We start from the raw sequence: 21,455 nt of genomic DNA, 5'->3' as shown, positions 1-21,455 counted from the left end.
CTTTCAGACGTTTTTCCTTCATGTTTTTCGCAAACAGACGACAATGTTGTCAAAACGATCACCGTTCACACGGATGTCACTTTGTAAAGAAAAACTACGCGCCTATAGATTGAGCACATAATACGCATGCGCATGATGTCACCGTTTTCACAAATTTGCTTTTTTGTTGTTTACACAGAGACAATAACAGTTTCGTTTTCAAAAACTTGCACTTTGAAACCCGTTTTCAAAAGTTTGCGTTTTCAGGCCCCCAAAATGCTGTCGTCCTTTAAATGAACGGCCAAAACGCATAAACGGTTTTTTGTTTTTAGTTCAAAACGGTGTCGTGTAAACAGCCCGTTATACTAACAGAGGCAACGGAACCGAAAGCAGTGCAAAACCAACTAAGAATAAAAAACTCAAACACAGACTAAACGTTACATGTTAAGCGGCAAGAAGTTTGAAATTGAAAATTACTCTGAAAGCAAAAATGCAATATACTGTACATGTGCGCTCAAGAAAATTTTGTTTATTTGGCTGAATCACACAGGTTGCTGGTTTCTGGTTTGCTGGTCACCAGCACAGTTTAGCTTGAGAACAGCATGACTGTACTGGTCCACCAGTTAGACCAGCACTATACCAGCTCTAACCAGCATAAAAAAGCCTGGACCAACAAGTAATTCAGGCTGGTTATGCTGGATTGTTTCAGCCTTTTCACGGAAATGTCCGTATTTCAAAATCAAAACAAAGAAATTAGATGTTGCATTAGGAAAATGGGTAACACTTTAGTTTAGGGTCCAATTATCACTATTAACTAGTTGCTTATCAGCATGCATATTACTAGTATATTGGCTGTTTATTAGTACTTATAAAGCACATTTTAATGCCTTATTCTGCATGACCATATTCTACATCCCTTAAAATGTAGAAATCCTATTCAATACCTAAACTTAACTACCGTACTAACTATTGATAAGCAGTGATTAGAAGTTTACTGAGGCAAAAGTCGTAGTTAATAGTGAGAAATGGACCCTAATCTAAAGTATGACCAGAAAATTGAACATATTTTCTCCCTCTTCCTCTTATCTTTTCAAGTACCAAACGGTCTATCTGCTGCTCCAGCACCAGCACCCCCTCCTCCTCCTCCTCCTCCTCCTCCTCCCCCTCCTCTCCCAGGTCCTGGTGTGGATATATCTGCCCCTATGCCTCCTCCACCCCCCATGGCCCCTCCACTTCCAGGCTGTGGATCACCAACCGTCATCATGAACTCAGGACTGGCAGGTAACAGAACCTGCTCGACACTAAAGACAAAACCATCATGTACATGCTCAAAGTATGATACAGTATTGCAGAGACATCACATGAACAAAAAACCCAGTGATTTAGACCCAGATACGCCCCACACCGCTTAAGAATGTGGAAGTTAGCTTTAGTTTGTGTTTAAAGTTCACGCGTCAGTTCAGAATGGCTTTGGGTCTCTGGTGCCGCTATAACCCTGTCTCCTCTCTGAGACGAACGATAACAATCACCACAGATCAAGCTGTTTATTTAGTTTCCTGTAACGGGTTTAATGTCTGAACACGCTCAAGTGAATCACTTCTATTCTGCTGAAGTCTTGAGTCATAATATCAGCTCTTTGATTTTACATAAGATCAGTGTCTTTCAATTGTAGTACATTGAGTTTAGTTGACATACGGTGGTTGTATTTTTCACCATGTCATATTATTGAGAATTTGAGTAAGAATGCATTATTATGATGTACACGACAATGGAAATGTGGCCATAAAAGACTTTTGGATAATTCATATGATTCCTTGATGTTTCAAAATGCTCAAGACTTACAGGATTTACGCTACAGTTCACAAGTTTAGGGTTGGAAAGATTTTTCTATGTTTTTGAAAAAGTTTTTTATGTTTATCAAAGGCTGCATCTATTTGATCAAAAATACAGTAAAAACAGTAATGTTGTGAAATATTATTTTCATTTAAAATAACTGTTTTGAAATGTGATTTGTTTCTGTAATGGCAAGGCTTAAGTTTTCAGCATCATTATTCCAGTCTTCAGCGCCATGAAACGCACAATATTTTACATAGTAAAAAACCTTATTGGCAACGGATTAATGCTTAATTACCCTTTTCATTCAGTCTTTTCTTGTCTTTTTTTAATTAATATTACTAAAGTCTCCCAGGTTTGCTTCAATCCACGGTTTGTTGGTGTGGAACCTCTCTCTTGATCTTTATCATTCCTTATAAAACAATGCAGTTCTTTAGGGAATTTCTGTGGAAATGCAGGCTATAGGAAAATAATGCAAACAGATCTTTGGAATCAGAGGTTGTGTTTTGTCTGCTCTTAATCACCTCTTTCTCTCTGCCTATTTCTGCTCTGCCTGTTGTGCCGCCATAGAGGGACCCATCAAACTGTACTGTAGGTTTGCTGTGTCGTGTTGTGTGTGCTTAGTCGTGTGTGTGTGTGTGGTCATGGTATTTTAGTCTCTAAGACAACACCTTCAGTTCCTCTGTAATCTTGATCTGACAACGACTCTGAAGCTGTATTGCTGGTTGTTCCTCTTGAAACTGGGCATGAAATTGGACACTGTGTTGCAGAACTTTTCCTTACTGTTTAAAAACCAGAGAGGAACATTCTTTATACCTCGCTTACAGAGTTCAGCAAATAACAGGACTCTAATGCCAGCCTATGAGACCACATGTTCCATGAGATGTAAGCTCTTATTTCTCTGACAAAATCTCTGTTTCCAGAGCTCAGGCCATGAACCGCAACCTCATGGAAAACAAAAGTACAATTCACATCGACATCAGATCTACAGATCTATTTGCCATTAAGAATTGTAAATCTAGTAAACACAGATGCTTCTAGCAGTCAAAGAGCAATTTCACTTAGAACACAACTCTGTATTGTGCAATACAAATATGTTTTGCATTCTCAGCATTGCCACCACAGAGTAAGTGTTCTTCTATGGTTTTGTCGGTACTCTGTAGGGCTGCATGATATGATATATCAAAATATAGTCAAAATCATGACTTAGTGCAATTATTACATCACGACTTAAAATTACAATTACATCACAAAGGCTGCGATTTCATATATTTCATACTTAAATAAGTATATACACTGCGTGTTTCAGCGTGTTTTGAAGCGGTCAAGTGTCATCTACATGTGCTAAGCTCATGATCTGGTGTTTTCAGTGTCTCAGAGCAGCTCTGTTCACAGTAAATGCTGCATTTGAACATGCAATGTGTGTCAGTGCCTCACATTTCAACAGATTTGGAAAGAGAAGTGATTATAAACCTATAAAAAGGAAAATGGATCCGAGCGATTTTCCGCCAAAATAAAAACTTAATGGTTTAATATTTGAAAATTAATATATATTAGTATTATATATATATATATATATATATATATATATATATATATATATATATATATATATATATATATATATATATATATATATATATACTCTCTATACAACTATTTATAGTTGTACTATACAAATATTAATATTGTTTTATTAAATATTCATTTTTTCTTAAATAATATTTTACAGTACAATGGTATTATAATTTTTTTTCTTATTTGGTTTAATATTTGTATCAAATAATCACAATAAAAATCATTATTATTATTTTAGTTATATTGAATGCGTCAAAACAGTAGGAATGTGGCAAGTGCAATAATTCAAGTGCAACTGTTCATTTTCTGGTTACTGAAAGAGTTTTGAGTTGGCTCTTGTGATGAATATAGCCAAGATTTTTTTTTTTTTTTTTTTATTTCTTCAATTATTTTTATTTTCTATATAGATGCATTCTAGAATCTACAATGATTCATTATTTTCAAATTAAGTTACTCAAGGTATCTGCTGAAAAACAAAGTATCGCAATGTCACTTTTTAATATTATTTTCCTAATAGTTTCCTATTGTTATGGTGGAACAACAGTCTGAAGAAAATCTTGCTGAGCTAGCTAGTTAGTTTAATTGTCATTTATACTTGGTTAGTTACTTGATTGATAACATCCTGTGTAGAGGTACTGTAGGCCTACTAAAAACATTTAACTGTGATTCTATCACCCCCTTGAGGACTGAATCTTGTTACTGCACAGTGACACAAAAACCCTTAAGTATGGAAAGCATTCACATTTGTTTTTACACAATTCTGTTGAATATATTTCTCACTTTAAGTCATACTTAAAAATGCCTAAAAGTCAGTGTATTTCTTTTTAAGCTTTTTTCAAAACTAACCACTTTTCTTAGGCATTTTTGCAATGACTTTAAATCAACTGGTTTTAAATGACCATATTCAAACTTTTTTATCTATATCATCAATATCAGAATTAAATGGATGTGCATCATAAAGCAGTAAGACTAAAAATGCCATGCCCGCTGTGTGAGTACGTGTTTGATTGTGTTGTGTTTGCATGTTGAAACAGTGTGCCGTGCCGTTACAGGCGACTGATCGTCAGATAAGACGATAGTTACGTAAATTCAGGAATGTTTTATACATGCTGTGACTTTTTCTCCTTTCTGCTCGGCCTAATATCACACCATCATATTGCCCATAACCCTCATCTGGACTGGACACTCTATTCACTCCCTCTTTGTCACATTTGATCAGAGATTAATATCGCTGGATCTTAATTAAGCCATATTCAAGCATGTTGTAATCTGCGTTTGCTGTGTCTGAGTCAGATTCAGTCATTAACTGGATCATTTTGGAAGTTTTTACAAAGTATGAACCTGTATAAACGAAGGAAACCCAACACGTGACTCATTGTCATACTAAGACGCTGTTTGAGTCACATCCTCATGGTGTAAACCCCAAAACAGCCCTGAACATCTGTCAATGTCTCATTTCCTAAACACACAGGACAATGTTATTGCTCAGAGATGCAGTTTTCAGTCAGGTTTCATTTAACTGCCTCACGTTTCTCTGAATTTATTAAGAGAAATCTAAATAGACACAAATAAAATGACATAAGAGTATAGAGCTATAAAATGAATAGCTCAGATCATTCTCTTAGAGAGATTTGATATCTTGACAAATCTGAGCACAGTTTGAGACATTGTTGAGATCTCTTTTGAATCTTTAGAGGAGACACATGAGATTGCTGATATATTTTTCTCAGGAGAAACATCTGAGAAGCCTGTGACTTCATGAGATCTCATTTGTGATTGATCTTTCCTGTGGGAGTCAGTGATTCTGTCTCTCAGGATCATAAAATGGGCTCATCTGTGATTTAGAATCAGAATATCTTGTCAATGTGATGATATTCATCAGGACACAGTGGGTATTAAAAGTCTACACACCCTTATTAAAACTGCAGCTTTTTTTGTTGTTGTTTGATATATCTACATCTTTTGAGATGTTAGATGCATGATATGTATTACATTATTATAACTCAATGAACTGGATTGAGTTAGATGATGGCACTATTGTCTTCTGTGGAATTGACTTTGTTTCGTAATGGACCCTTTTCACAGACTGTGATGATGCGTTTAATGGTCGTAAATCCTGCAAAGTTCTTTCTATATATATATATATATGTTATATTTACATTAATAAAACCATACTTTGTATTATATTAGTTTACCCATAGTTTACCCAACTATGACGACTTCCGCTACTGAGAGACCCAGAAATGTGAAAATGGTCCATTGATGAATTTTGTACGTTCGACACTGTAATGAATTGAATCAAACTGAACTGGCTTGAGCTGAATAATGACACCATTGTCTTTTGTAGAGCTACTTTACAGCAGAATTTAAATTTGTCTCATGCTTTATGAAGTTTACATCATTGATTCTGTTATTTTTCTTTTACTGTGAAGCTGCTTTGAAACAATCAGCCTTTTATAAAGTGCTATATAAAAAAGATGACTTGTCTTGACATGTAAAATGAATGAATGTAAAATCATGTCAATTGATTCAATGTAACACTGAAACCAACAAAATTCATACAATAAGGGATAATTCACCTCAAAATGAAAATTCTGTCATCATTGACTCACCCTCAATTTGTTCCAAACCTGTATGTTTTTTCTTTCTTCTGCTGAACACAAAAGAAGATATTGTCAAGAATGTGGTTAACCAAACAGACGGTAGCCATTGACTTCCAAGTCAAGTCAAGTCATCTTCATTTATATAGCGCTTTTAACAATGTAGATTGTCTCAAAGCAGCTTTACAGAGATAAGCGTATAATTTAAGGTAACAGAGATTGTTTCGGCTGTACAGCAGAGTTAAGTTATTTCCATCTAAAGTTAGTTTTAATTGATTTGCTTCCGTCGCAATGATCATTTGTTATTAAATTAGGGGCCGCTAAGACGACACCATTCCCTCTACACAGACTTTAAATGCGAACCTGTGAGAAACACTGATGGCGTTCAGATGCGCATTTAGAATGGGTTCTATAGTTATGTGCGTTTGAATATACGCAGGTTTGGAATTCCCGACAAGCCAAGCCTAAACAAAGTACTTGTCTTTCCTTATAAATTTTGATAAGGAATTTTATTTTATTTGTTGCTTTGGGGTAGGACCGCGAGACGAATTTTCCCGACAACGCCTTATCTGTAGAGTGGTAGTGGGATCCTCCATAGGGAGAGACTAGTTGGCACTTCAGCACTGCGTTGTCATCGGTCCAGGCGAAGGTCCTTCGTCAGATCTGGATACGGCCATTCCATACTGTGTGTGAAAAAAAAAATACTATCCCTTTAAATGTTTCTATTTGTTTGTTGCATGAATTTTGTTGGTTTCAATATTACATTATTATATTACAAGGTGGAAAATGATCTACATAATTTTACTTCAATGCTTTTTTTTACATCTCAGAAAGCTGCCATTTTAACAGGAGTGTGTAGACTTTTTATGCCAACTCTATGAGAGTTGAGAGTTGAGCCTGAGATTATAGATACATACAATACAAAAGTCACGCATTTCCCCCTCATAAACCCGTCCTATCTGCGCCTGCTATTCACAAACTGCTCCACATCACTCAGTAGATCAGACTGCATGTTTTGTGTTTGTGTGATTTGCATGATTGTGATGTGTTCTTTCTGTCATGTTGTGTAGCTGTGAAGATTAAGAAACCCATCAAGACTAAGTTCCGTATGCCGGTGTTTAATTGGGTGGCGCTGAAACCCAATCAGATCAACGGCACTGTGTTCAACGAGATCGATGACGAAAGAATACTTGAGGTGAGACGGACACAGTTATGAAAACTTTGAAAAAAAAGTTTTGAAACTGGGCAAAAACATTTGAAAACCATTTGTTTTGTTACAGTACATAAAAAAGCACAAATGCATCAGCTAAATTTCGTCTGTTTTTACACACAAAAAAATCGATTCAATACAAAATACAAACGTATAATTCAATATTATTATTATAATTAATAGAAACATTAATGGAGGGTAATCTGGAGGGTAATACTTTCTGTAATGTACATATATTATGCATTATGAAGGCATTATAGTGCATTCATTTCATAATTCATGCATAATTGCATTATAATAATTAGAGTATAATCTATTATCATGATCAACATCCAGTTTTGTATTATATGTTGTAATAAATAATGTTCTTTACAAGAGTAACTATGAATTGGTTATTCTTATAATGTATTGCAGCTGAGGTTACAATCATGAAAACAATGCATTGCCACGTGTACTCTGATGCATAAAATATATCTTTAATGCATTTTTATACTCTACCATTCAAAAGTTTGGCATCAGTAAGGTGTATTATTAGAATATTAGAAGGATTAATTGAAGTATCTTGTGAAAATGCAGCTTTATGTCAGTCACAAGAATAAAATTACATTTGAAAATATATTCAAATAAAAAAGTTATTTTGAATATTTTTTAATTTTTTTCCACAATATTCCTGTTTTTACTGAATTGTTAATCAAATAAATAAGAGACTTCTTTCAAAAACATTAAACCCCAAACTTTTGACAATAGAGGATTCAAGTGCAATACATATAATGGATCAGTACAGATGTTTTAATACACACATTATTAGACTGTCCATTTTACGATTTGATTTTCTCTATATACTGACTTGTTGTTGTATGTTGATTTGCATTAGGATTCCAGACTGGCTGGTATCACTTTACAGTATCAGATATACAGAGCAGGATTTAATGGTCAATGGTGACTGTGTTTCTTCTGTTCAGGATCTGAATGTGGATGAGTTTGAGGAGATGTTTAAGACGAAAGCACAGGGTCCAGCCATAGACCTCACCTCCAGCAAACAGAAGACCTCTCAGAAAGGACCAAATAAAATCTTGCTGCTGGACTCCAACAGGGCTAAAAACCTGGCCATCACCCTCAAAAAAGTGGGCAAGACATCAGAGGAGATCTGCAGAGCCATCCAAGTGTAATTCACAGCCGACGTACACTACACATGATCACCAACATCTCTTTATTAGCGCCCTAGAAATAGTTTAGAATATTTCTTCATTCTTTATCATGGTTAACTATAAAATTGTATGGTGGACTCCAAACAGCAGCTTCTGGAGGTAATCAGATTGATGAGGATAATGCTTTGATATGTGCGTGTGTGTGTGTTTAAGGTTTGACCTGCGGACGCTGCCGGTGGATTTCGTGGAGTGTTTGATGAGGTTTATTCCAACGGAAGCGGAGCTGAAAGTTCTGCGTCAGTACGAGAAGGAACGCAAACCTCTGGAGAACCTGACAGATGAGGATCGCTTCATGATCCAGTTCAGCAAGATCGAGCGGCTCATGCAGAAGATGACCATCATGGCATTCCTGGGGAATTTCACCGAGAGCGTTCAGATGCTCACTCCGGTAAACGACACAAACCCAGAGCTGCTTTACCACACTGACAGCACGTTTGGTCAAGAATTATGCAGGATTTTTCCAGTATTCGTTTCAAATCACCCAAGCAAATGTAGACACGCCTGTGGATCTCCTCCAAAATGTCAGATTCTCTCATGGTCCCTTGAATTCTTTCATATGCCTTTTTGTTTTGTTTTTTGCATGATGCTTTCCATGGACTTAGGGTAAAATAGGGTTTAAAACTCAAGTTTTTTAAGGTAAAAGAACTTAGAATATTATGTAAGCTGTTTTATTTGATAGATATTTTACTTTTCAGTCAACACTGCAGTGAATAAAATCTAAAAAAGTTAAATGAGACATACTTGCGACATTCTGTCGTGCATATGATATCACTTTAGATGTTTCACAATTTTTGGAAACACTTAAAGGAGAACTCGGCAACTCTAGCGAACTCAGTCACTTCTTCGCTGATTTTTCCTTTTGTCGTCGCATGTTTTCCCCACGAGCTCCCCCTACAGCTGTGGGGGGGGGCGTATATTTCACAACACGGTCGTAAAAAACTCACTTGCGGCAGCCTCCTCCCCCTCTCTACCACTGCTCATGTGCGTTTGTTTTGATCGGAGAAAGCCAACTGTATCGTGTGGAGCTATGTCTACCGAGGTGGGTAATCTGGTAATACATCATACATGCTTTTATGTCGAATTGCCGTAAAGCAATTCGTGTTTCGCGCTCGTGCTCGTTCTCGTTCTCGCTTCTCACGAGACTTCCAATTTCTATTTTGCCGGGACGGTAGTCCCCAAGTTGCAAGGTTGGTTTTCCGCCTGGGAACGCTGGGGGGAGTGGGGAAAGTCACCAATATCACCAGAACAGGTTGTTTAACCATCCAAATGAATTCTAGACAGTTTTATTAAAGGTCCCATGACATGCTACTTTTTGTAGGCTTTAATATAGGCCTTAGTGGTCCCTAGTACTGTATCTGAAATCTCTTTTCAAAAATTCAGCCTCGGTGCAGAATTATAGCCACTACAAGCCAGTCCCAGAATGAGCTTCCTTCAGACAGGCCGTTTCGGTGTCTGTAGCTTTAAATGCTAATGAGGAGGAGAAAGGCGGCGCAAGGTGGAGGGTGGGTGTGGCCTTGACCATCTTGCGCAACGGTACCGGTCCGTGCATGTTTACGTTGGATATAGCAATGGCACGAAGACACGCAGTCGTTCAAGCATTTCAGTTTGACCCAGAATCTGATCCGGATGGAGAAGCAACAACTCAGCGGTTCCAGCAGGACGTTTCCGAATGGTTAGTTTAAAATATTATGTCTGGATACGGTACTTTATTCGGATGGTTTACAGTTATTATCATGTAGCTAACGCTAACCTACTGTTGCCTTTTCATGAGAGATCTGTAACATCTGTAATTTATCTTATTACAATTACATCATCAAGCTCTGCGATCTTGAAATGCGGATATCGCGCGCGCCGTATAACCAACAGGAAAACGGTTATCCAAATAACAAAGAAGTGTACAACACTCGCGTTACAGTGTGTGTATTCACACACATAAACTGCATAGCTGCATAGCTAATGTGACAGCCACATTCTACGTGTAACAGTCTAGGCAACCATAAACAGTAAAGCAACACACTTATATATCATTAGTTGACTTACTTGTCCGAGGTGTGTAGCTGAGCCAAAGAGAGTGATCCAGACTTTAGTTTCAGACGTTCAGCAAGCCCAGCTCTGTATTGACCCTTCGGTGTTCATTTGTACATCCAATTATTGAGCAATTGTTATGCTTCGCTCGCTCAAAAGCCATGATATCTCTCGTGGACTAACTAAAATCGCGCGCGCGCGTTCCTACTTCCTAGCTCATTTTCTCATGGGCGGGAAATATTCTCTGGGTGGGCAACGCAGAGAAAGGGGAGGGAACATTCCTCCTTGTAACGTCACAAGGAGGAGATTCAAGATCAGCGCGATTGAGCTTCCATTTTCTCAAAGGCAGAGAAAGATAGCAAAAGCTCGATTTACACCGATTGAAATTTCTAGAAACTTGGGGACCATATACAGGCTAGGGGAACTCATATTAATGTTAAAAAACCTCAGAAAGTGAAAATTTCATGTCATGGGACCTTTAAGTTTAAAAAGTTACCAAGTTCTCCTTTAACAATAAGGTCCCACCAGATAATGTTAGCTAATGCATTGCATAGTTACTGGATAACAATGAGCTATACATTTGTTACAGTATTTATTCATCTTTGTTAACATTAATTACAAATACAAATACAACTGTTCATTGTTTGTTCATTTTAGTTCAGGTCCATTCAATTAACAGGTACAACTTTTGATTGTAATAACGTATTAGTTAAAATGAACATTAACTAAGATTATTAAATGCTTTAGAAGTATTTTTGTTGTTAGTTTATGTTAACTAATGTTGTTAACCAGTGTTGGGAAAAGTTACTTTTAAAAAGTATTGTGTTACTCCCTAAAAACGCAACTAATTGTTTTAGTAACTTTTTAGGTAACTTTTAGTTATGTTACTTTTACGTTACTTTTTCTCACCTGGACTGGGCTTGTTTGTTTGTTTTTTACAACAGCAACAAGAAGTTATATGTTTGGCAAATGTAAAGGCCCTTTTACACCAAAAGTGAAATGAATAAGCCTCAGGCTGATGGAAACGCAAATTACCTCCTGTTCAGTAGAGGGCGCCGCTCAAACAAACCTTTCAGCTGTGCTGTCATTCGGAATCACACGCAGGAGAAGAAAGTTCAACACTCTTACTTCAGCAATAAAAAACAAAAAAATACACACAAATGTGATGTTGATCTGTAGTCATTTTTGCTTATTAGTATGGTTGAATTGGATCGTCAAAGGTCAGCAGCAAAGACGTTGGTTAATAAAGTGAGATTAAATACATAAAGTATATTTATCATATTTAATTATGTCAGGTTTGCATAATATTCTGAGTTTGCTGACTGTTTGTATTCATTTTGAGGAATACTCAATCTGTTGAGATGAGTAAATGCATGCTCACATTTAGAACTACAATAAACATTATGTTCACACAGCGCACAAAACGCCTCTGCACTTATGATGCCTTCACATGCTATCAGAATTATCGTAAATGCTAGTTCCCTAGTTGAAAAATTGGTACACATTACTTGTAATGAGTTACACCCCAAACAACTATTAACTGTTTTTTTATTTTACTTTTTATTCTAGCATGAAAAGTAGCTAGTTTTAATTACCATAAATATAATTTTGGGCCCTTTTTGTCTTTTGCTTTTGTCTCAACAGCAACTTCATGCCGTTATTGCAGCATCTGTCTCTATTAAGTCCTCTCAAAAACTCAAGAAGATTCTGGAAGTAAGAGTTTCACTTCTGTCTTGATTCATTTTTCTCCACAGCAAGTGTCTTTATTGAGCGTGTATTTCTCTCTCAGATCATCCTGGCTCTGGGGAACTACATGAACAGCAGTAAAAGAGGAGCGGTATACGGCTTCAAACTGCAGAGCTTAGACCTGGTACATTTTACATGCTCACAGTTTTTTTTTTTACTCAGATGTTGGCTGTTATATGTTAAATCCTTATGATTTATGAATTGACAACAAAGCACCTGTCATTTTACAATCGTAATTGTTATTTAAGCATGCAGATTGTGAAATGACATTAAAATCACTATGATAGATTTTGACCTTTATCTATAATTCTGTTAGACTGTCAATGTTTTTTTTATGATAACAAAGTATATGAAACTATAAGTATTAAAAAAAAATCTAATATTTTCTTCATCTGTGATTTAAATCATTCACTTGAGGGTTTAAATGTTCTGAGGGTTTGCATGTTTTCTTTTTCCAGTTGTTAGACACTAAATCAACAGATCGCAAGGTCACTCTTCTGCACTATATAGCAAATGTAGTGAAGGAAAAATACCAGCAGGTGTCGCTCTTCTATAATGACCTGAACTATGTGGAGAAAGCTGCCGCAGGTATGAAACGTGTCATATGGAAATTTGATTATGTTTACAATAAACAGGGCAGATTGTATTTGCTCGCACGTCAAGTTTTGACACAACATGTTTTGAGAGATAATTGAGAAAAAAGGATTTGTCTCTGTGTATTCCTCAGTGTCTCTAGAGAATGTCTTGTTAGACGTGAAGGAGATGCAGAGAGGGATGGATCTGACCAGGAGAGAGTACAGCATGCACGGCCACAACACGATGCTCAAAGACTTCATACAGCAGAATGAGAATAAACTCAAAAAACTTCAGGATGATGCCAAGATCGCTCAGGTGCCGCTAACACTGCACACACATGACCCGAAACACGGCTCATTAAACCTGCCAGACTCTCATTTAAAAAGCTCATATCGTGAGGATTCACGTTTTCTTTATCTTTTGAAATTAAACAGTTTGTTGTATGAAGAAATCATACTATAACTTTCAGAGCCCAACATTTCCTCCCCAGTCCAAATGGAGCATTTCTTAAAACTAAGCTGCAAAATGGCTCGTTTTAAACTAATCAGGGGTTAGTTTATTTAGGCTGCTCTATTTATGGGCGTTAATAAATGTTTAGATATGAATAAAATCTGTTCAGAAAAAAAAGTCTCTTCAGAAGACTTAAACTGCTCGATTCATATTGAGGGGAAATACCAAAATAATACAATCTATATCTGATCCTTTGGCTTGGGATTATATCTTCATCAACATTGTTATTAAAAATGTAACATTTGAAGACTCGTAACTAGCCTACATGTGATTCTGAATAACAGAGCTATTTTCTCTTGTTGTCTCGCTTATGTCTTTTCATATCTCAATCTCTCAGGATGCCTTTGATGAAGTGGTGAAATTCTTTGGAGAAAATTCCAAAACAACACCACCGTCTGTGTTTTTCCCAGTGTTTGTGCGCTTTGTGAGAGCATACCGGGTAAACCGACCAATCACAAATCTGCATTGATCACTCATGTAACATAACTTCCAAATGCCTGATGGGTATTTTCTCTTTATCAGCAAGCAGAGGAGGATAATGAACAGAGGAAAAGACATGAGCAGATGATGATGGAGAAGCTGATTGAACAAGAAGCTATGATGGAGCAGGAGGATCAGAAGGTACGAATAGAATAAAGGGATAGAGAGTATGTGTGTGTGTCAGGGAAGTGGAACTGTTGTTAGGGAGCAAAACTGGCCCCAGAATGAGCTAAATATGAAAGCAAAATCTAAATCCATTTGGAATGTTACATTTTTTTCATTTTAGTGGGGTTTAACCAAGGGGGATTTTTTAGTGTATATAATTCAAATAAAATAAACACTTTACCAGTAACTTTATTAGGAACCTAAACGCAAACATTGTTCATGATAGTCTGCCCATCAGTAATCTAAATGATGTGAGAAAAATCAAAGACATTTTCATGGCCAGTAAGACAATTTATTTCAGTACATTTTCTTGTTCGACCATGATTTACATTACATTTACATTTACATTTATTCATTTAGCAGACGCTTTTATCCAAAGCAACTTACAAATGAGAACAATAGAAGCAGTTAAACTAACAGTAGGACAACAATATGCAAGTGCTATGACCCTACTCTGTTTAATCCATCGCAGTAAATGTTAATTTTTTTTATTTCTTTTATAAATAGAACAGAATAGAATAGAGGAGAAAGTGTTAGTATTACTGGATCAAGTGCTGTCGAAAAAGAAGTGTCTTCAGCCGTTTCTTGAAAGTGGCTATGGACTCAGCCGCTCTGGTTGAGTTAGGCAGATCATTCCACCAGCAGGGAACAGTCATGGTAAAGGTCCGACAAAGAGATGTTGTGCCTCTTTGAGATGGCACCACAAGACGTCGTTCGCTTGCAGAGCGCAAGTTTCTGGATGGCACATAAGTCCGAAATAATTAGTTTAAGTAAAAGGGAGCAGAACCAGTGGTTGTTCTGTAGGCAAACGTCAATGACTTGAATTTGATGCGAGCGGCAACTGGCAGCCAGAGGAGGGACATGATTGACAAAAAGTTCATTTTGGCCTGGTCGTGTGTCCATTTACCTATATTTTGGGGACAAGTTTATGGAATGTCCTCATTTCCTCATGAGGAGAATAGCTCATAAATCACACTAAATTATGTCATTTTTTTTATTTGAAAATGTAAAAATGCAGAAGGTTTTCTGTGATGGGTAGGTTTAGGGTTATGGGAGAGCATATACAGTTTGTACAGTATAAAAATCATTATGTCCATGTAATGTCCCCATAAAACATGCAAACCCAGCATGTGGAAATGCTTTATTGACAGCATTAATTGTAACATGTTATTGTGTGTGTGTGTGTGTGTGTTCAGTCTCCCTCTCATAAGAATAAGCGTCAGCAGCAGGAGTTGATCGCAGAGCTGAGGAAGAAGCAGGTGAAGGACAGCAGACATGTGTATGAGGGTAAAGACGGAGCCATTGAGGACATTATCACAGGTAACACACAGTGTTCAGCTTTTGGGTTCATCCCGTAACTGTTCTGCATGCAGCGAGCTTTAAAACATAAGAACTTTTGTAACGTGTTAGTTTGAGCCACTAACCAGCTCTCTGTGACTGGTGGAAAGCTTTACTGATCAATAACAATGTACTGAGCTGAATGTGTGCTGTTACTGCTTACAGCTCTGAGCTAGAGTGCGTCTACTAAACACTGTTTAGTGTAGTTTTAAAGGGGTCATATTATACTTTTTTATCATTTCTTTTTTCCTTAGGTCCACTTGTCAAGTCAAATTTGCATAGTGCTTTTCACAATGCACAATACACAAACCAGCTTTACAGCTGGTCGATAATATAGTTTATGTATTGTAATAATACAAGCAATCAAGCAGTTGAGATTTGTTATATACTGTAGGACAGTATATATCGCTTATTCGCTTTACATGAGTATATGTATGTATGAGGATAAAGTTGCATATACTTATATATATTCAGTTTTATCCAATTTTAAGAGCTGGGCAATTATGTAAGTTTACATTTTGCAACAACATAGTTGTAATTACAACTATGTTGTTGCAAAATGTAAACTTACATAATGTTTCTGTTAATTTTATTTTGTTTAATTAGTTAAAATTATGCATTAGTCTGCCGGTTGACTCAAAAGCCTCATTTTGCTTCATCTGCCGGACTTTTGATAGCCAGGGCTTTTGTCAAAACTACAAATCGAACTTCTGCATTTTTGTATTCCTGCCTGCAGACATTCAGAATTGAATTATGGGTGTTGAAGTTTTTGGCAAAAGGGAATTGTCTGCCGCATAGATAACAAGTTTTATAAAAAGCCCATCTGATCAGCGTTGAATTAGCCATTTAAACTGAAATATCTTTCAATCTAGAATAAATATCATTGAGATGTTAAAATCATAAAGTGATCAGGTTTGAAAAGCACCTTTTTTCTAAATACAAATACATTTTAATAAAAGCTCTCTTTTCATTGAGGATTATTCCAAAACAATAGTATTTCTAGGAAAATTAAAATTAAATTCAACGATATGACCCCTTTATGTTTCATTCAAATTTTAACCGTGAAAAAATCATTATCTCTATAATGGGCCAAATATTTAAGAAGAGAATTATATGTAGCATAAATGTATTTTTTTGTAACATGTGTAATCCTCTTGACTGCTGCATTTCTGTTTTAGGCATGTATGTAATCCATATTGAAATAGTTTCAGCTTTATATAATAGCTATTAGTACCATGTGATTATACTAGAGTGTGCTGTTGTGTGTAGAAAGTGCTAACATTGTGCTTGTTGCTCTGGCTTGTTTGTGTCGTGTTTGTGTGTGTGTTTCATCTGGACGCAGTGCTGAAGACTGCCCCCTTTACTGCGCGCACAGCCAAACGCAGCTCGCGTTACTTCAACGAGGAGCTCCACTTCTAAAGCTTAGACTCTCTCTCTCTCAGGTCGCTGGATAAAGCTGCTTTCTTTCATTCTCTCCCTCTCTCTGTGTGTGTGTGTGTGTGTGTGCGCACCCCTTCACGCTTCACATTCCTGGTTTTATTTCCCAGTGGGCCGGCGTATGGTTGTGATGGAATGGGCGTGTTCATTTTTTATTTCTTTTCTAACTAAACTCCTGCATGAAGGGGGGGTTGGGGAGGGAAGCATATGATGTCATCACAGATTTCTTTTGCACGGAGTGTCATAAATTCATATTCATCATTGTAACATAAATGTAATGAGAGGAAATGTGATGTCACAAACAGCCAAACACACCACTCTGCACATTTCAATTGTATGTGTGGCCTGTGTTGGTTTAAACTTCTGTGCCAGTTTTTCTCTGAGAAAAGCAAATATTGGTTGACTCAGAGTACTGTGGCGCCCTCTGCAGTTTAAATAGCAGAATAGAGTCCGCAAGTAAACTCCCATAGAAATCCCAAATGGGTCATTCCAATTCCAATTCCACAGACACACACACACACACTCATTACTTCAAATGAAGTAAACATTAACTGGAAAAAAAGTACTTAAACTTATTTTATTTCAGCTAGTTATCAAAGCAACATTTCTCATTTTCATTTAGTTTAACTTGATAGTCTAAAAAAAACTAAAACTAAAATAAAAACTATATAGGAAACAAAACAATTAAAACAAAAGCAACAACTAATTAAAATTACAAAAACGGAACAGAATGACAAAAACTTTAAAATTAAGATATGAATACAACATAAAAAAACGAATTCAAAATATTACTGAACATAGGTTCATATTTTTTAGAATATTATTATGTTTGTAACGCTGGCATTTTGGACATGATTTGTGACATTATGTTTTGCTCATGTGTTCATTTGTCCATGTCATTGTGAGTATATATATATGTAATGTCATTGATTTTTGGGGCCCATTTGCATTATGCTGTTTTTCTGCATTTTCTCACTCTTCCTCCATCTTATTCTGCTCTGATGGGAAGTTCTGATGTCGGGGACTTCCTGTGTTTCACATGTGTTTAACTTGCTGCATGAAGCATGTTGATATGTTTGGTTCATTTGCTTCACTGACTATGCATTTGCATGGGGTGTTTTTTGCGAGCCAAATATAATGTTGAATCTCAAAAAGACTTAGAAATGTCATATTTTTAACCTCAAAAATCAAAATGAAACAAAATCGTAATATTAATAGTGAATCATGTTTTTAGCACAACAAAGTTTTTGTGTTGTATTTTCATGACAATTCAGCATGTTTCCTTCATTTTCATTACTGTAAATTGAAAAAAAAGAAAAGAAAAGTGCTCAAAGTGCTTCACAAAATCATTGCATTTGCATTGTGTTTACTTGTCATGAAAAGGTTAAGATATTGGAAATATTAATGGTATTAAATTTAGGCTTCCTCCTATGAAAGCTTGTTTCCGCCACAGAATAAAAAATAGAAAAGGTAATTGCGACTTTTTAATCTCACAATTCTGACTTTTTCCCTCACAATTGCGAGTTTACATTCAGAATTGCATGATATAAAGTCACAATTGCAAGATGTAAACTCGCAATTGTTAGATAAAAAGTCCCAAATATCTGTTAAAATGTTTTATTCTGTGGCGGAAACAAGCTTCCATATCCTCCTCTTTATGCAAAATACAAATTGTATTATCATTATTATAATGAAATTTGACTGGGATGGCATATTTTCTTGAGATTCACCATACCATTGCATTTCGTTTCCACCATGCACCATGCCTGCTTGAGCTTAACTTACTGTACGTCCTGGCTTAAAACAATGCACTTCTGGGAGGCTTGGCACATTTCTTTGGTTTCACTGTTTAAAAATGAAGTGACGACGCAGACGTCAGTTTTTGTTGTATCTGGACGCTGGAGCCATTGTGCAGAGCAGCTTGAGTCATAGAGTTCATTACTGCAATATCAGCAGCGCTTCAGTAACACCCTACAGCGCCTGCCTTTGACCTTTGACCTTTCCTCTTTGAGCCCTGGGCAGCTTTTCTCGCTGTGTCCGTCCACTCTGCTCCAATCTAACCTCCATTTTTGTTTCCTCTCCACTCAGCCTTAAAGAAGAATAATATTACTAAATTTCCCAATGTGCACTGGAGGGTAAGGAACTCTTCCAGTAGTACCCCACTGGATGCTACTCAGACCTGGCAAGCATCTCTCTTTATTATTATTTATCTTTCTTTCTTCTCACTCCACTCTAGATCTTTTGACACTGAATACAAAAAGCCATCTTTTTGTGTTCTCTTTCTATCTGTCATTCTATTTAACACACATCAGGCCTATTGAAGTCTGACCCTCAAGGGCCGAGTCTCCAGGTACTCATGTTCACCCGTTGAACTGATTTGATTTGAAAATGAGTTTGATTAGGTGATGCTGTGACCTGAGACACATAGACTCTGCCTCTGTCTCATGTTGAACTGACCCACACTTAGAGATAGTTCAGTCTTCATTAAAACCTTGAGTTGAGCTTCTGTAGTTGGTACACTGCCCCCAAATTAACACTTTAAAAAATGTCAGAATGTCATTGCATTAAATGTCAATTCATTTACTGAAAGAAAGATATTTCTCAACACAAAAAGTTATGGATATGACAATGTTAATGTGTTTGGAATTGGTGGAACTTGGCTGTTTACACAACACCGTTTTCAACTAAAACTGTAAAAAAATTTTTTTGCTTTTTGGCCGTTCATTTTCACGACAACGGCGTTTTGGGTGCCTGAAAAGGCTAACTTCTGAAAACGGGTTTCAAAGTGCAAGTTTTTTAAAACGGTCTCCGTGTAAACAACAAAAACGCAAATCTCTGAAGATGATGACGTCATGCACATGCTTATTACGTGTTCAGTCTTTAGTGTTTCATTGTCATCTAGTAGCCTGGCAGCAGAATACAGGGTTTTTTGTCGTTTTTGCAGATCCATGTGAATGGGGATCGTTTTGATAACTCAAAGGAAAAAACGTCTCCGTTTTAAGCATATCGTTGTCGTGTAAATGTACCCTAGATCTGCAGAGGTACCGTCCTGCAGAGTTTAGCTCCAACCCCAATCACAACACACCTGAACCAGATAATCAAGGTGTTCAGGGTTACTTGACAATTTCGGGCAGGTGTGTTGGAGCAGGGTTGAAACTGATGGTAGCACTCGAGGAGCAGGGTTGGAGACCCTTGCCATAGCAGATCATGGTCCACTTTTAGACACGCACTTGCAAACTTCCCTAAGCACTTCCCCTCGGGGGAATCCCTGCCGCCATTTTGAAGTGCGTTCCACTTCGTGAAGTGGACGAGGGAAGTTTATAAAGACAGACCCTCGTTCCCTCGATTTTGACCGAGGGAGCGAGTCTACTTCATATGTACACTTCAGGCACCTATATGTCCCACAATGCAGTACGATTGTGACGTCCCCACAGATCTCATCTAATCACCAGCAACTCTATGATATATTAATTCTATTATTTTTTTTAAAAACAACTCAAACTCCAATAAATCAACTCCATAGCTGATTCCAAGTGATCAAGGGCTTAGGACATTCCAGTTCAGCCCATTGTAGTTCCCGCCAGTAGAGGGCACTCGTGCAACGTAAGCAATGACGTACATCCGAGTGAACGAGACGGAGGGAAGTTAGCAAGTGAAGGGCATGACAATTTTGGACTGGAACGCAGCACTAGACAGGTGGAGGTGGGGGAGGTGGAGGGTTTCAGAGGACTATTTTGATGTTGAGGAAGCAATCTCATTGGCTGCTAAATCATCAGAGGCCGATCAGCTTGTGCATGCAGTAAATTGTGTGATTGCTAGCAAGCAGTTTGCATTTAAAGGACCTATAAGCCTGCACTATCTAGAGCAGGGGTGTCAAACTCAGTTCCTGGAGGGCCACTGTCCTACAGAGTTTAGCACCAACTCTAATTAAACACACCTGAACCCGCTAATAAAGGTCTTCAGGATTACTAGAAACTTCCAGGCAGGTGTTTTAGAGCTGGTTGGAGCTAAACTCTGCAGGACAGTGGCCCTCCAGGACCAAAGTTTGACACACGTGATCTAGAGCTTCATGACTGAACTATATATACAGACCCTTTCCAAAAAATTAGAATATCATGGAAAATTTTATTTATTTCCATAATTCCATTCAAAACATTAAACTTCCATAGATTATAGATTCAGGGCCCACAACTTAAACGATTTCAAGTATTTAGTTGTTTATTTGTACATAATTTGGGCTTCCAGGTCATAAAACCCACGAAAACAGGATTTCAAAAAAATTGAATATTACATGAAATCACACAGTAATTACACAGTGATACCATGGTCATTGAACCAGGTTTTGGTTATTTTGGCAGTGTGGGCCGGTGCAAATCCTGCTGGAAAATGAAGTCAGCATCTCCATAAAGCTTGTCTGCTGAAGGAAGCATGAAGTGCACTGAAAATGTCCTGGTAGACGGCTGCGTTGAGTGGACAGCACAGTGGACCAACACCAGCCGATGACATGGCTCCCCAAACCAACACAGACTGTGGAAACTTCACACTGGACTTCAAGCATCTTGGATTGTGTGCCTCTCCATTCTTCATCCAGACTCTGGGACCTTGGTTTCCAAATGAGATGCAAAATTTGCTCTCATCAGAAAAGAGGACTTTGGTCCACTGTGCTTTATTAAATCCAGAGTCAACGCAGCCGTCTACCAGGACATTTTCAGAGCACTTCATGCTTCCTTCATTCTCCAGCAGGATTTGCACCTGCCCACACTGCCAAAA

At 37.3% G+C, this 21,455-nt stretch overlaps 1 protein-coding gene across 3 annotated transcripts in view; it reads left to right on the top strand.

The window, feature by feature from the left end:
- The window catches only part of fmnl2a (formin-like 2a), a 118,297-nt gene that overhangs the window by 91,507 nt on the left and 5,335 nt on the right, over positions 1-21,455 (top strand). Inside the window, exons 15-26 of one of the 3 annotated variants that reach the window (XM_079880245.1) lie at positions 1,075-1,260; positions 7,061-7,185; positions 8,163-8,365; positions 8,562-8,796; positions 12,078-12,146; positions 12,223-12,303; positions 12,638-12,767; positions 12,907-13,070; positions 13,603-13,704; positions 13,788-13,886; positions 15,107-15,230; positions 18,774-18,867. In XM_079880245.1, the coding sequence (XP_079736371.1) occupies positions 1,075-1,260; positions 7,061-7,185; positions 8,163-8,365; positions 8,562-8,796; positions 12,078-12,146; positions 12,223-12,303; positions 12,638-12,767; positions 12,907-13,070; positions 13,603-13,704; positions 13,788-13,886; positions 15,107-15,230; positions 18,774-18,867 (1,612 nt within the window). Of the gene's footprint in view, positions 1-1,074; positions 1,261-7,060; positions 7,186-8,162; positions 8,366-8,561; positions 8,797-12,077; positions 12,147-12,222; positions 12,304-12,637; positions 12,768-12,906; positions 13,071-13,602; positions 13,705-13,787; positions 13,887-15,106; positions 15,231-16,590; positions 16,691-18,773; positions 18,868-21,455 lie in introns of all 3 variants that reach the window. The other 2 variants (XM_079880246.1, XM_079880244.1) reach the window with 2 other exon arrangements.

This window comes from Squalius cephalus (assembly GCF_949319135.1).
Source record: "Squalius cephalus genome assembly, chromosome: 9".
NCBI classification, from domain to species: Eukaryota; Metazoa; Chordata; class Actinopteri; order Cypriniformes; family Leuciscidae; genus Squalius; species Squalius cephalus.
This window is presented reverse-complemented; position numbering and strand designations above follow the sequence as displayed.